Consider the following 14,802-nt stretch of genomic DNA (forward strand, 5'->3'; position numbering starts at 1 on the left):
GTATTATTGGGTCTACCTTACAATATAAAGCGCCTTGAGGCGACTGTTGTGATTTGGCGCTGTATAAATAAAATTAAATTGAAAAGTGCGTGCTCTGATAGCAGTGCCTTTAAACGTGAGTTATGCCCTCACTGAACTCTGTACTCACATCTGTTCAAACACAAATCTGGGGGAAATGCAAAAAAAGTGCAGCCGTCTGCTGCTCAACATTCCTCCAAGCCGATCATCTGTCAATGCTCTGTACTCGTGACTTAGAGCTGGTTTGATGAGTCTTGTCTCACTGCGTCTCAGGAAACCTGCTCCACCAGTTCTGAAGTAGAAAGCATCGGTCTGGGAAAGCTCAGCTCACCGCTTCTGCAACAGGTACACCTTGGTGTTTTACCTTTAGTTTAGACTGTTCAGAAGCTGCAGTAAAATAGAGTAAAATTGAACGTGTATTTCAGAACATGATCATTTTAGCAGTGTGATGTGTTAAATGCTCAGTAAATAAATAAGTAAAATTCATCCACTGAACATCCACCATATTAATAACTGTATTTTTCACTGCATGCTCTCCACATTTGAACCAGTCTAGAGGATATTTGGTACATAGGAAAATTCGGGTAATTTGGCCAGCAGGGGTGCCACAGCCACAGCTGCACACAACATTACTTTTTTCTATTTTTAATCCGTTCTGAAAATGTTACTCGTAACACAAAAAGTGTTACCGTGTTTAATAAGCTTGATATGCTTTTCATACATGTTAGGCTTAACATTCTCATTAATGCAAAATATCAAAATAGTAAATTTACTCAATGGGTTTAGACTGAGCAATTTTTAGCTACACATGCACACATTAACCTGGCATGCTGATAGTGTGGATGTTTGCTTTCATTTCAAAGTACATTTGAGGCAAAAGTCTTGTGATGTGTTACACATTAAGTCCAAATTTTTCAGTTCCCAATTAGAATTAATCTGGGATGCCCCCTCAACTCGGACTTCCAGCTCAGAAAGTCAGAACAGCCCAACAAACCCTGACTTAACAATGAAAGTAAATAGTAGTAAAACTGTAAAACTTGTAAACTGCACAGTCACTGTTGTGTATTTGTGACTCATTAAACACGCCAGTCACAACAAAGAAAAACAAGTATTGCTCTGTTTTGCTTGTGGTTAATGGCTCTACCTTGATCGCAAGCAAAACAAATTGTGATTTTCCATTTCCAATTTTATTACTGGAATGCACTCAAGGGAATATCTTTTGGAGGAATGGCATGTTTCCCTCCAGCAGAATTCCAGAAACTTGTACTGGTACTGTACTGGCAAGCATTCGCTATCGTTCTCCTCCACAGTGTGTCTCTTGTCCTGTCTTTCGGCTTGGGGCAGATGGCCGCTCCTCCCTGAGCCTGGTTCGACCAGAGGTTTCTTCCTGTTAAAAGGGAGTCTTTCCTTCCTACTTTCTTGGTCATAGGGGTCATCTGGGGTCAATGCCACAAGTACCTTGTGGCATTTCTTGTTGGGATTTGGCACCATATAAATAAAATTGAATTGATCTCGGGAGTGGCGTTACTCCTGAGTTCTAACATACAACTTCCAGGGTATCTGGAACACAATATTCAAACTGGAACATGTGTTGTGTTTTTTTAACATTTATATGAGACCATAATGCATTTAACCCACTGAAACAGACTTTTTGGGGGGAAAGTCAAAAATTGCTATCTGGGTTTTTTGGAATTTTTTTAAAAAACATATTCTGATTGCCTATGTTTAGTTAGGGTTGGGGTCGTCACCAAAGATATCTTAGAGTTTAGAGCAGGGGTGTCAAACGTTTGGATAATTTCATATGTCAGTTATCAGTGGCCCATCGGTATTTGGGAGTTCCAAGACAGGCCAGGTACACATAGAGACTGGGAGCCCGATTTAAATGCAACCGAGTCGGGAAAATGCGAAGAAAGGAGTGAAAACATAAACTGAGCAGCATCTGGCTGCATTTCAATGATATGAGAGTGTGCAAAGCAGAGTGCAGAATAGAAAAACTAAACTAGGAGCTGGATAAATTCATGCAGGACAAAAAGTTCCAAACTTGTCCTTGTTCTCACCAGTGGTAGTAAATCTGTAAAAAACGCTTCCTTGAAAAAGACTAAAGTTACAGTTCAGTGTTGTATATTACATAAAAGAAAACTATATATAGTGTCCTTGAAAAGCAGAGATGCAGAAATGTGTGCTTGTAACACAGAGCCATGGCTCAGCGTCTAAATGAGTCTCTCAGATGTGAATGCGCGCTTGAAGCCATTTAGAATTCTTAACTAGTTTTATGTGCTGCTCACCACAACAAACATAAGCATAAATTTTGAACTTTTTACTGCATTTTCATAAGTTTTACAGCTTTGCTATTGATAAAAACCTCCCTTATGGCCATTCATACTACACAAAATAATTAAGCAATAGACAATTAATGTGTTGAACCCCAGTGTCCCCCCATACCGCAGGCGAAAAGTAGAACATCTGGTTTAATGGGATGTACTGCCCGTGGCACATACACGAACATGCTGTTGGGTGCTGAAAGCCGACATCTCTCAGATTCCAAAACTGCCGGTTTGATCACTCCCTGACCAAAAGTCACTGAACCAGCAGCAAAAGAAGATGTTTGGAAAACATTGTCATTAATTTTGTCTTACCTTCACTGTTTTGCTCCCACCGTGATAAAATCACACTTTTTGCACAGATATCTCGCCCAGTGTGCTTCAAGACCAGTTTCCTATCTAAAGTATTTTGCTGCAAAAATTCAGCAAAATTCACTTTTTAATTACACTCCAATCTACCATAGTGTACAGTGTTGTCAGCCGCTGTCCAAGTGATTAACATATGTGCCTTTTTCTTTGATTCAGGAGGAGGCTGGTCTGCAGGCAGCTACAGTCAGACAATCAGCAACCAAAAGGTACCTTTTTATTTAAAGCATTCAGAGTCAGAGTTAAATGAAATTTAAATCTCGTTCTTACATGTGTTGAGTATCATGTTTGTACAGATTTAGTTTTCTGTCACTATTCTAAAAAAAAGTAGAAACTACAATCTTAGATCTCAAAGTGCAAAACGGCTCTAATGAGCCCTGTTTATATTGCAGATTTGAGAATACAAAAATACAGATGTTGTTTTTGACTTTTGTTTTGTTTGGTGATCAGCATAAACACCCCTTTACCCTTTCAACATTTATCCACTTGCAGGGAGGAGAGAGAGGACTCTTCCCCACAGCGACCCCTCTTCTACCGGGTTCTGCGAGCTGCCTTCCCCCTACACCTGCTCTTCTTCATGCTCCTGGTTCTGGCCTGCCTGGTGCCTCTCTCTGAAGAGAACTACAGCTGTACACTGTCCAACAACTTTGCCCGATCTTTCTACCCCATGCTGCACTACACCAATGGCCCCCCACCCACATGATCACTGCCACACTTTGTGTCCACGTTCTCCTTATAAACGGATAGTAGTGGGGGAAAAACAAAACAGCCATATATTGGAGGTAAAAATCCCAAATAGAAACCGTTAACAATGTGACGGGTCATGTACCTGCTCCCTCCCATACAAAAATGAAGCACAGCTCTTCATGTCTGAAGGAATCATGTGTTCTTCACTCTAAACTTTATTGCTGTACTAAATTATTTATTTATTTATCTATGCTCCTTAACAAGAAGCCATATCACTGCTGTGTTTAAGTTGTGATTTTTATATGTAGATTTGCCAGCTGATTTCCCCGCTGAAACAATTTCACACTTTTCAGATTCAGATGGTGCAAAAGGAAAAAAGGCTACACGATTTATTTTGATATCTTCTATTTTGTATATTGCGGTATGAGGGATTAGAGGGCGGTTATTACCAAAGCAACTGAAGAAATGTGAGGAGTACACCAGCCATTTTCTACCACTGCAGCTATTTGTACCGATTTTGTTTGTTTAGGGGGTTTCTTTAGGTTCGGGGGGCACTTGTTAAAAGCACATTTTGTACAGAAAGGGAAAGACGCGTGTTCTTTTTCTTATTTGGGTTTTGAAATATTTAAAATATGAAAAATTATAAGAGTTTTTTTTCTTGTAAATAATGGCAGTGACTCCTCAGCAGACATGCCTTTGTGTATCCAACAGAACAACCATTCTTTTAACTCATAATGTTCTTTTAATGTTATAAATGAATTTGTATTTAATGGCAAACTACTAAGAAAAAAGGGTAAATTATTGCTTTCAACTGTGCTATTTAGCTGGGTTGTAATTTAAAAACTCTTAAGTTGATATATTGAAAATTTGATAAACTTTTAAGAGTCAGTGTGATGAATATTTTCCTATGATATACGTGTGATATTTTAGCCGATCACTCAACCTAAGAGTCACCTTGATGCAGCTGTGGTTGCTGTTTCCTGACAAAGTTGCACATTAACTGGCTAGCAGCTAACTTTGTTCACCTGCTATTTGGCACTTTTTGCCTAAAAGAACGAGCTGTAGGTTCACAGGTAGTTGGTGGGCTAGCCAGCAATGCATATATACTGAATTCATCCTCTCAGGTGTCCCGTAGCTCAGACAGATAATTAAAATTGTTATAATAAACAATATAAATGAATATGAAAATCTAACAGCTGTAGGAACAAATTCTCTTCCAAAGGTAACTGCCATTTTTACTTCTAAAATATTTGGGAGAGGGTAAATATTATTGTCAAATTTGCTCATGACAGTGTTCTCACAAAGTCGATGTGCAGCTTTACAACAACAACAACCCCCAAAAGGCTAAAAACACAATTCATCTACAGAGCTGGTAGTTGACTGTGGTTTTGGCCCTATATGTGACTTTTTGTTTTATGTAACCTCACCCATGTATTATGAAAGGGAATTTTATATTCATTTTCAGCTGTATTTATCATAAATTCTACAGCTTTTTTTTTTTTTTTTTTTTTTTTGAGGTTTTAAACTTGAGCAGGGCTATCCAACTCGACCAATGACACGAAAGTCTGCAAGGATCACCCGTTATTACGTACAAATGAGATTTACCTGAATTGTTTTTTGTTCCAGTGCAGATGAATAGCGGGTCTCAAGAGCCACACGGCTCAATTTGTGTTGAGCTTGAATGTAAGAAATCGTTTGAGAGGTGAATGTAGCTGTGTCCATGCACAATCATTAAGATCATTAAATGTGTGTAATTTACTGTTAAAGTTACTGATAAATGTTATAAAGAAGATTCTATGAACAATTCAAAACTGTACATAATTTCAGCCTCGGCACAAAAGTCTCACAGAACAGAAACAACAAAAGGTGTGTAAAGTTTGATTTATTTTGTGATCTCTTATTTATGGGATGTACTATTTGTAATTTTGAACTGACAATAAACCATGTTTGCCACGATGTGCTGCTGCTGGTTGTGAGTTGACAGAAAAGACAGGCGAAAAAATCCGCAAGATCTGACATGAATGTGTGCGGCGTGCACAGACTGCCAACAGAAACAGCTTCAGCATCAGATTTGGGTGTGTGTTCATGCGTGCACAATCCACAAACATCAGGAAATAAAGCAGAGTGAACATATATTGGTCTATTAATAGTGGTTAAATAATCTGGCACTAAGGTTAAATTTACACTGGCACACAAGTGGCACATTTTATGACTTGGGAACATCCAAAAAGTATGTTAATGGTGCATTTATTCCTTTTAGTTTTTTTGTGTGACGGAAAATAAGCCGTTTGCAGTTTTGATGTTCCAAGTAACAGGCTGTTCTCTCAACTCTTATGTGGTTAATGAGATCATAAAGCAAAGAAGCCACACAAATGAGCCCTTAAGGGTTTATATGTACAAGAAGCTGAATAGTTTTAAAGGAAAATACCAACAGCCAACAGATTCTCAACCTTGAAAACAGAGAGCAATTCTGGACTGATGCCAAAGCTCAACTTGTCTACATGAGAAGGTACAGCTAAGAACATGGATAAATCTGCAATGTGCAACAAACACATTTTTCTCTCTTTTTTTGGTGTCTTACTGTTACACTGCTGACATACTAAGTCATTTAATTCAGCTTTATTTATATAGTGCCAAATGACAACAACCATTCCCTCAAGGTGCTATATACTGTAAAGACCCTACAACCTACAACAATACAAAGACTCCCTATTGGCAAGCAGTTGGCAACAGTGGGAAGGAAAAGCTCCCAGGTTCTGACAGGAGGAGCCAACACCCATGTACCATACAAATCTGCATTATTTTTAATGACCAGCAGGGGGCAATCTGCCTGGCAACACAGCGACTTTACATCTGTCAAGAACTGTTTACTCTGTGACTTAAATAAACACTATAGGCTCAGACAGTAGTTTAAGATTAATAATGAAAACAGTAGTACATTTTATCAATTCTGGGCATTTTTAAAAAGGAGGATTATCTAAGATATTTATGTCATTTTCATAGTCAGATAAAACGAGTTAAAATTTTCTTATCTCCAAATTTCTTTGTTACAGCATTTTAAAATTAAGTTATTGTTACATCCAGTTTTAAACACCAAGAGGACAACAATGAAAACTCTTCGCTCAAGGCTTCATCATGGGGGTTCACCAACCATCGGGTGATGTCACAGTGACCAGTGTTACCATTAGCATATTCGTAAAGCCAAGATCAGTAGCTTCAAGTGTGATAAACTTCAAGTGCTGAAATCAAGTATAAAACACTAAGTTTCTGTTGTTGTAAAGTAATTTAATTTTGTGCATTTTAGCTTGTACAAACATATGGCTTAAGTATGGCTCGTTTAAGGCAGTCAGGCTGTTCCGATCCTAAAACTAACAGTCTGAGAAAAAGTTGCTGAAGCTCATTATATCAGATTAGATGTACAATGACTAAATTGTGAACATTTTTTTCAAATTTTGCTGGTAGCCTTTGCAGGAGGGGTCTGTGCCACTGTTTACTGTATAAATTCAGCATTAGTTTAACCAGACAAACAGAGAACAAGTTTAACAGTCATTTTGGTAAAAGGCCACATACTGCTGATCGAATCCACAAATAGATAAGTACAAAGACTGTAGAAAATTCCTGCGTAAACAGGCACAGATTAAAACACCAAAGTGCACAGTAATAAAAGCAGAAAAAACACAAAAGGGTGACAGAGAACAGCGTCCTTTTACGTCCTTGTACGACTAACAAATCTTACAGAAATGAATGTTGACTTGCTGGCCAAGTGTGCCCTTATGAGTAAGTGGAGACGGTTTGTAGATGGCTTGTTCTGGATGTTACACCAAGGTGATAAAAAGAGATACAAATACTGTTTATCAAAAAAACGCACACAGGCTGCCGGGCAGCCAGCCAGTGATGTCCTCATGAACAGCGACGGTAGTGCACATTCACAAGAAATATATACGCACACAAAATATACATTCGATCAAAAAGTTTTTTAAACTACAAAAATCTTGACAAGAGAAACTTTACCTCACAACAGCGCTTTCTGTTTTGTTTTTTTAATGGTTTTTTTTTTTTTCAATCTTTGGGTGATGAATATCCACTAAGGTTTAGTCTCAGTCATTGAGTTCTGTCACTCTCAAGCTGTTTCCATGACAACTCTATCAGGGATGACGTAGGTTGTTGGCTCCACCGATGAACCTGGACCTGCATCCCCATTATCCAGTGACCAGTGCTCCGCAGAAATGTAACTGTGAGGGAAATTATTACAGTTATTTTCCAGAGGAAGGGAATGATTTGTTATTCTTAAGCACTCTGGACATGAAATAAAGTCAAAGTTCATTTTGGGAAGTTTGAGTACTGTGCACAAGTCTTGAGATACCCCTCGTTTTTTTAGACTTTTGCTACAAAAAAATGGAAATAGATACAATAGATAGAAATAGATAGAAAGAGACACACAGAAAGTATAAGACAACAAAAGAGTTCAGTTCTAACAAGCTTGAAAATCAATAGTTGTTATGAGCAACTTTATTCCTCCTTTGAGAATCACCTTTTTGTTTTAAAAATGCTATTTTATTCCTATCAAACTGTGTTACCTTTGGCATTTTTTACAGTTTCAACTGCCCTTTGGATATAAATACACTATATTCCCAAAACTATTCACTCACCACTCAAAATCACTGAATTCAGGTGTTCCAATTACTTCCATGGCCACAGGTGTATAAAACCATGCTTAGGGGCATGCAGACTGTTTCTGCAAACATTTGTGAAAGAATGGGTCGTTCTCGGGAGCTCAGTGAATTCCAATGGTGAAATTTCCTCGCAACTAAATAATCCACAATCAACTGTTAGTGGTGTAATAATAAAAAAAAAAACTGGAAGCTATTGGGAATGACAGCAACTCAGCCATGCAGTGGTAGGCAGCCATGCAAAATCATAGAGGTCACTGCAGAGGTCACCAACTTTCTGTAGAGTCGATCACTACAGACCTCAAAACTTCTTGTGACCATGAGATTAGCTCAAAAACAGTGCCTAGAGAGCTTCATGGAACACGTTTCCATCTGTTAAGCAGCTGCATCCCAGCCTGACATCACACCAGGGTGGCTGTAGCTCAGGAGGCAGAGCAGGTCATCTAATGATGGCTCCTCCTAGACTACATGCCAAGTATCCTTGGGCAAGATATTAACCCTAAGCTGCTCTCCGATGTGTCCATCAGATTAATAAGCACTTAAAATCATAGATGAAAGTGCTTGTGTGAATGGGTGAATGTGGCATGTTGTATTAAACGCTCTGAGTACTTCGGGAGAGTAGAAAAGCGCTATATAAGAATCAGTCCATTACCATTTACACCATGAAGCACAATGCAAAGTTTTAGATGCAAGGGTGTGAAGCACAGCAACACTGGACTCTAAAGCAGTGGCCACATGTTCCCTGGCAATCCGATGACCGAGTTTGGTGTGGGGTTGCTTTTCAGTCCTTAATTACAGTGAAAGAAACTCTTAATGCGTCAGCAGAGCAAAACATTCTGGACAATTTCTTAGTCCCAACTTTGTGGGAACAGTTTGGGGATGGCCCCTGCACACCAGTGCACAAAGCATAAAGAAATGTATGAGCGAGTTTGGTGTGGAAGAGCTTGACTGGCCTGCACAGTCCAGACCTCAGCCTGATATAACACCTTTGGGTTGAATTAGAGAGCAGACTGTGAGCCAGGCAAGTTCTTCTTGTCACACAAATGTGCTTCTGGAAAAAGAGTCAAACACACTCCAAAATCTGGAATGGAAAGCCTTCCCTGAATAGTTGAAGCTTTTATAGCTGCAAATGTTGGGCTGGCATTATATTAAAGCCTAAGGATTAAGAAGAGGATGTCACTCAAGTTCATATGTGTTTTAAAACAACAATCCGAAGGGGAGTACATTGTAATGGATGACATCCTGTGCAATAGTGTTCATGTGCAATAAAGTTTTATTTATTATGCTGGATGACTGTGTTCGGGTTCCAAGGCAGACAAGCAAATGCTTTGGGCAAAGTAGTGGATCAGAAGGACAGCTCTTTATGCTCAGATTCATAGGTTCATAATGCTAAGTGGCTTAACCCGAGAAAACTAAAGCTGGGTGACTTTCACCCACGTGAAAGTGATACTGTTACAAAAGTGCACATTGGTGTTTTTGGGTTAATAACCAGAAAAACATTGCTCTGAAATAGTCTAGTTCAAGTACAGAATTGAAAATGAGAGAAAAAGCAGCCAAAGAAAGACCTTCAGAAAACCTGGAGAATGTTTGCTCGAGAAACTCGAGCTTTTTGGAATCAAAACATGAAGAAATGAGGCTGGGTATTTTACCACAACTATGCAGACAACATGCAGATTGTTATCACACCTATAATTATTATTATTATTATGATTATCATTTATTATGAGTTCCCTCCAGTTAAACCAAACATACTAAGAAACACTGGCTACTTCCTGATGAAAAACAATCATTTAAATTATGAAAGTTGTCAATGGCCACATAGACACATTAAAAACTGAGGCAGCAATCAGAGAGTACCTCATTATAACTGAGATGTTTTTTGTACATTTTCTTGTTCTGTAACTGTACTGTAATGTTATTTTGTTCTTATTTGATGACATATGCATGTCTTTTTGGATTGTTTTTATAACTTGTAGGCTTTTGTGTAACACTTGTGGGTCAAGCTGACCTTTCATTTTTCTTTTTCCTTCTGTCCATCATTACTGTGCTTCTTTCCTTTATTGCTGCATTTTTTCCTTTCTGTCTTCCTTCATAAAAAGCTTCTATTTCTTTCTTGCCTTTTACCTTTTTCCTCATCTACCTTCCTTTTCTTCTCATTTGCCTCCTATCTTCCCTTTTTCTTGTCTTCTACTCATCCACCATCCCCCTGCCAGTAGCTTCTACCTACATTGTTTTGTTTTTTCCTTTTTCCTTCAGCGTATCCTCCTTTCTTATCCTCTATTCCATCACCTTTCTTTGTTTATAAACTTTAAACCCACACGTCTGCTTTAAGTGCAGTAACAGAACTTACTTACTTCTTGCTGTCCAAGTGAGACCCCACTAAATTCTGTGATGGAGATGTAGACTGAAGGGTGTGCAGATGTCTGTCCAGGACCGGGACTTCCGCTGGAGGCACAGTGGTATTGTCAGCAGCTGTAGCAGTCTGGTCCGGGCCTGGCTGCAGGTCAGACGGCGGTGGGGGGAACTGTTGCTGTTCAGAGTAAGTGTCAGAGCCAGGCGAGGATGATGATGTTTGACTGCTGCTGCTGGCTGTGTTGGCATCCAGCATCTCCAGGAGGAGGTCGTACACCAGCACCACGTTCTTCCTCTTCATGGTGGACAGGTGGTCCATGCCTTTGTTACTGTAATGAGAGGGAACGTGACCATGAGCCCAAAAGAAAAGAAGAAAGGGAATTAAACAACTAAGGACCAGATCGCTGAAAGAAATGAAAGGCAGTTAGATTGTTAATAGCTCAAATGAAACCTGATGTATCCCTGCTGACAGCACAGCATTACAAACTTGTCTTGTCTGGTTTTACAAACTATTCAAGTCTAATGTAAATGAATAGTACATAATTATTCTGTTCTTACAAATCACAAACCTTATTTAGAGTCTTTGAAATTAATGTCCATCAACATATCAAAGCAATTTTGTACTCAACTGTACTAAACATAAATCCTGTACAACACCCATCAGGCATAGCATTATGAGCTCTTCATCATGCCACATGATAGTGGGTGGTATATATCAAAGAGCAAGTGAACATTTAGTCATCAGAGCTGACGTGTTAGAGGGTTAGAGTTAGCAGGTAAAATGTGCAAGTCTGAGGATTTCAGAAAATTTGACAAGGTTGACTCGGTTGGAGCATCTCTAATACTGCAGCTCTTGTGGGATATTCCCGAACCGCAGTGGTCAGTATCTATCAAAAGTGGTCCAAGGAAGGAACAGTAGTGAACCAGCCAGGGTCACTGGCAACAAATTTCCCACGTGTGGGACTAATAAAGGTTATCTTATCTTAAAAAAACCAAGGCTCACTGCAAGTGGGGAGTGAAGACTGGTCTGTGTGGTCCGACCCAACAGATGAGCTGCTGTAACTCAAACTCTATAAAAGGTTCAAGCTGGTTCGGATTGAAAGGTGTCAGAATACACAGTGTATCACAGTTTGACGGGTATGGGACTGAATAACTGCAGACCAGTCAGGGTGCCCATGCTGATCCCTGTCTATAGCCAAAAGCACCAACAGTGGGAATGTGAGCACCAGAAGTGGACCATGGACCGTGGATGTGCTATGAGAAGAAGGCAAGTCCGAGTGGCAGTTTGATGCTTTTGAGCAATATGGGAAACCTTGGGTTTTGCCATCCATGTGGATGTTACTTTGACATGTACCACCTACCTAAGCATTGCTGCAGACCATGCACACCCTTTGATGGTAACAGTATTCCCTGATAGCTGTGGCCTTTTTCAGCAGGATAATGCACTCTGCCACAAGGCAAAAAATAGTTCAGGAATAGTCTGAGGAGCACAACAATGAGTTTGAGGTGTTTACTTTCCCAGATCTCAATCCAATCAAGCATTTGTGGGATCTGCTGGACAAACAGATCTGATCCACGGGGACCCCACCTCACATCTTAGAGCAGCGGTCCCCAACCCCCGGGCCACGGACCATGTAACAGGGCGGCCCTTAGAGGCTGGAAACACAGTGAGATGGACCAAGGCAAGTGTAGTGGAACAAAAGTATTTATTTGCTATACAGCTCTTCTTATAACAATTAACTCATCGAGCTTCTTCACAGCACAAATCCACCCTCTCTAATGACAACTGGCAGCCTTAAATATGTTCAGCTGTCACAGACTAACCCATTCTTCCACTCTCAGGTAAATTCTTAAATCCCAACCTTCCACCACAGTATACAATATATCAATTAGAATAAATAAATACATAAATACATTTCACATTTTCATATTAATAAATATTTCACACTTTAATTTTACACCAAACCCAATATTATAAAAACCCAAAAACCCAAACACAAAAAGATTCACCACTCTCTCTTAACCCATGGTCTCTCCCGGAACCTTTCAATGGTGTCTGGACCCCCAGGGAAACATTTGCCCAAACACCTTGAAGAGGACACAGGCAAGAAAGGTGAGTAATCATTATCTTACAAACACTTATTTGCACCACTTTTATTCCTAGATTTCACACACACACACTTGCATTAGTTTTCCTTACTGGTAAACCTTAATCACAATCTCAATCACCATTCTTCTCTCCTGACAGACAACCACCACAGTCCTTGATGAGGAGCAGCTGTGCAGGATCTGAAACAAGGCTACCAACTGATTTTAAAATTCCCAATAAATATTCAATAAATAATTAAACTTCTTGTGTGCAAATGTTTTACTGTGCAAATCCATGCTTAAAGTGCAATGCTAAATAAAGTGCTTGAAAAGGTGCTTTTAATAAAGTGAAAGGTGTGCTCTAAAGTGCTATACAGATAATATAATATAAATAAATGTAGTAAGGGAGTCCTCTTCCTTACAGACCAGTACCGGTCCATGAGTCGTTTGGTACAGGACCGCGAGAGTTGAGGCTTGGGTGTAAAATCTATGGTTTTCAGGGTTTTTATCGTTAACTCAGTTTCCCTGGGTCTTTTCCTGTGGGTTATGAATAAACCATCTTTTTTTTTGGTACCGGTACTGGTTTTATGTTGTTGTATTTATCCGTGACACCTTAAAGGCTAGTCCGTGAAAATAGTCAGACAAACTGGTCCGTGGCGCAAATACGGTTGGGGACCGCTGTCTTAGAGGACTTAAAGGATCTATTTCTAGCATCTTGGTGTCAGATACTACAGGACACTTTCAGTGGTCTAGTGGAACCCATGCCTAAACGGGTCAGGGCTGTTTTGGCAGCAAAAAGGGGACCAACACAATATTAAGCAGATGGTCATAATGTTATGCCTGTCTGGTGTATCGTCTTTAATAATTTGTCCTTTGAGCTTGTCAAATATTTGTTCTGTCTCTAAATCCATGGCTGTGATGGATATTTACATTAAAGTTTGTGTAGAAAATGAGATGTTACGGGCAAACACAAAACATCAATGCAACAAATGCAGGATTTTGCAGAAGCTTTCAGTCTACTGTTAAAGTTATTATCACCGAACATGAGAAAAAAAAAGTTCCAGTGTACACAATGCATGCAGACAGTTCTTCATTTTAGCCGTGTTTTCTCTGTAAATGATCCTCTATTTTATTAGCACACGCCTACTTGTGGTTTAATGCAGCTGAGATATTAATGCCAGTCATCTTTATTAAATTCTGCATATAGCACTTCTGGGGGATAAACTGAACCTGGTATGTCTGAGATGTAAAAACAAAAATAAACCAATATAAAACAGACCTTACTTTGTTATTATTAAATTTAAGAGACTTGCTTCACAAACACTGTGAAGTGTTTGTGGTGAACACTTGACTGGAAAAGTTCATTCATGCAAAAATATGTGTTTGTGCACATGCTTGCTGAGCATTACTGTGAGCATGTGAAGAAATTAGAAATAATACTCCCTCTGTTCAGTGTGTACCTGACGTGCCGGATGTGGGAGAGCAGCATGGTGAGATGGCCAAGGCGCAGAGTCTGCTGCTGGGTGGATAGGCCCAGTTTGGAGATGGCCCAGACCAGTGCATCGATCACAGAATCCAGGAGACGCAGCAGTTTGTTTCTGCTTTCCAGCCCTTCTGGAGTCTGCGGGGAGCTCGAGCACAGATCTGTGAAAAACAGCACAGCTACGTGTCATCATTGAGACCACTGATCCTTTTTTTTTTAAATACGTGCCCATTAGTTAAAAATGACCAGAAAAGTTTAGATGCTGTTTGAGACAGAAATAGAAGCAGAATTCAATAACGTGCACATCATTTATACTCTTTATACTTATAGAGGAAACATATGAATAGGTTGAAACTGAAAAATCTGATGTGGCAAGTTTGAATTTGACAACAGCAATATATTTAAAACTGCTGAGACAGCAACTTATTTCTGGCATTGCATTACAACAACACTGCAAACGTGTCCAACTCATCATATTTCCCATTTCATAATGCAACAAATGTTTTAACTGGGTCACTGGTCTCGATTGCAAGCTGTCCAGTACTGAATATCTTAACTTTCTTAAGTGAGTACATGTATCCTCACAATCATACCAAGGATAATGTTCATTCACCATTCAGCACTAACCCGTTTGTAAAAACTGATCTGTACTGTCTGAATCCTATTGATACTATATATATTTTCCTCACCTCTTTGCGTATTATTATTATTACTGATCTCTGGCTCTCTTCCATAGCGTCTTTTGCACTGTTTCTGTCACGGTCGGACGGTCCTCCCCGGACGACCTGCTTGTTGTGTATTTGTGTGTGTCTCCCTC

The 14,802-nt window shown here is 39.5% G+C and overlaps 2 protein-coding genes across 2 annotated transcripts in view; one reads left to right on the plus strand and one right to left on the minus strand.

Moving 5' to 3' along the window:
- syne2b (spectrin repeat containing, nuclear envelope 2b) overlaps window positions 1-5,763 on the plus strand; it is a 144,122-nt gene extending 138,359 nt beyond the window's left edge. Inside the window, exons 126-128 of the mRNA XM_065472070.1 lie at window positions 292-363; window positions 2,865-2,914; window positions 3,198-5,763. Of these exons, the coding sequence (XP_065328142.1) occupies window positions 292-363; window positions 2,865-2,914; window positions 3,198-3,408 (333 nt within the window). The 3' untranslated portion in view covers window positions 3,409-5,763. The remainder of the gene's footprint in view (window positions 1-291; window positions 364-2,864; window positions 2,915-3,197) is intronic.
- Window positions 5,764-6,517: 754 nt separating this feature from the next.
- The window catches only part of esr2b (estrogen receptor 2b), a 45,814-nt gene continuing 37,529 nt past the window's right edge, over window positions 6,518-14,802 (minus strand). The window contains exons 8-10 of the mRNA XM_063496941.1: window positions 13,963-14,146; window positions 10,417-10,743; window positions 6,518-7,624 (exon numbers count right to left, since the gene is read on the minus strand). Of these exons, the coding sequence (XP_063353011.1) occupies window positions 7,513-7,624; window positions 10,417-10,743; window positions 13,963-14,146 (623 nt within the window). The 3' untranslated portion in view covers window positions 6,518-7,512. The remainder of the gene's footprint in view (window positions 7,625-10,416; window positions 10,744-13,962; window positions 14,147-14,802) is intronic.

This window comes from Pelmatolapia mariae, linkage group LG16_19, assembly GCF_036321145.2.
Source record: "Pelmatolapia mariae isolate MD_Pm_ZW linkage group LG16_19, Pm_UMD_F_2, whole genome shotgun sequence".
NCBI classification, from domain to species: Eukaryota; Metazoa; Chordata; class Actinopteri; order Cichliformes; family Cichlidae; genus Pelmatolapia; species Pelmatolapia mariae.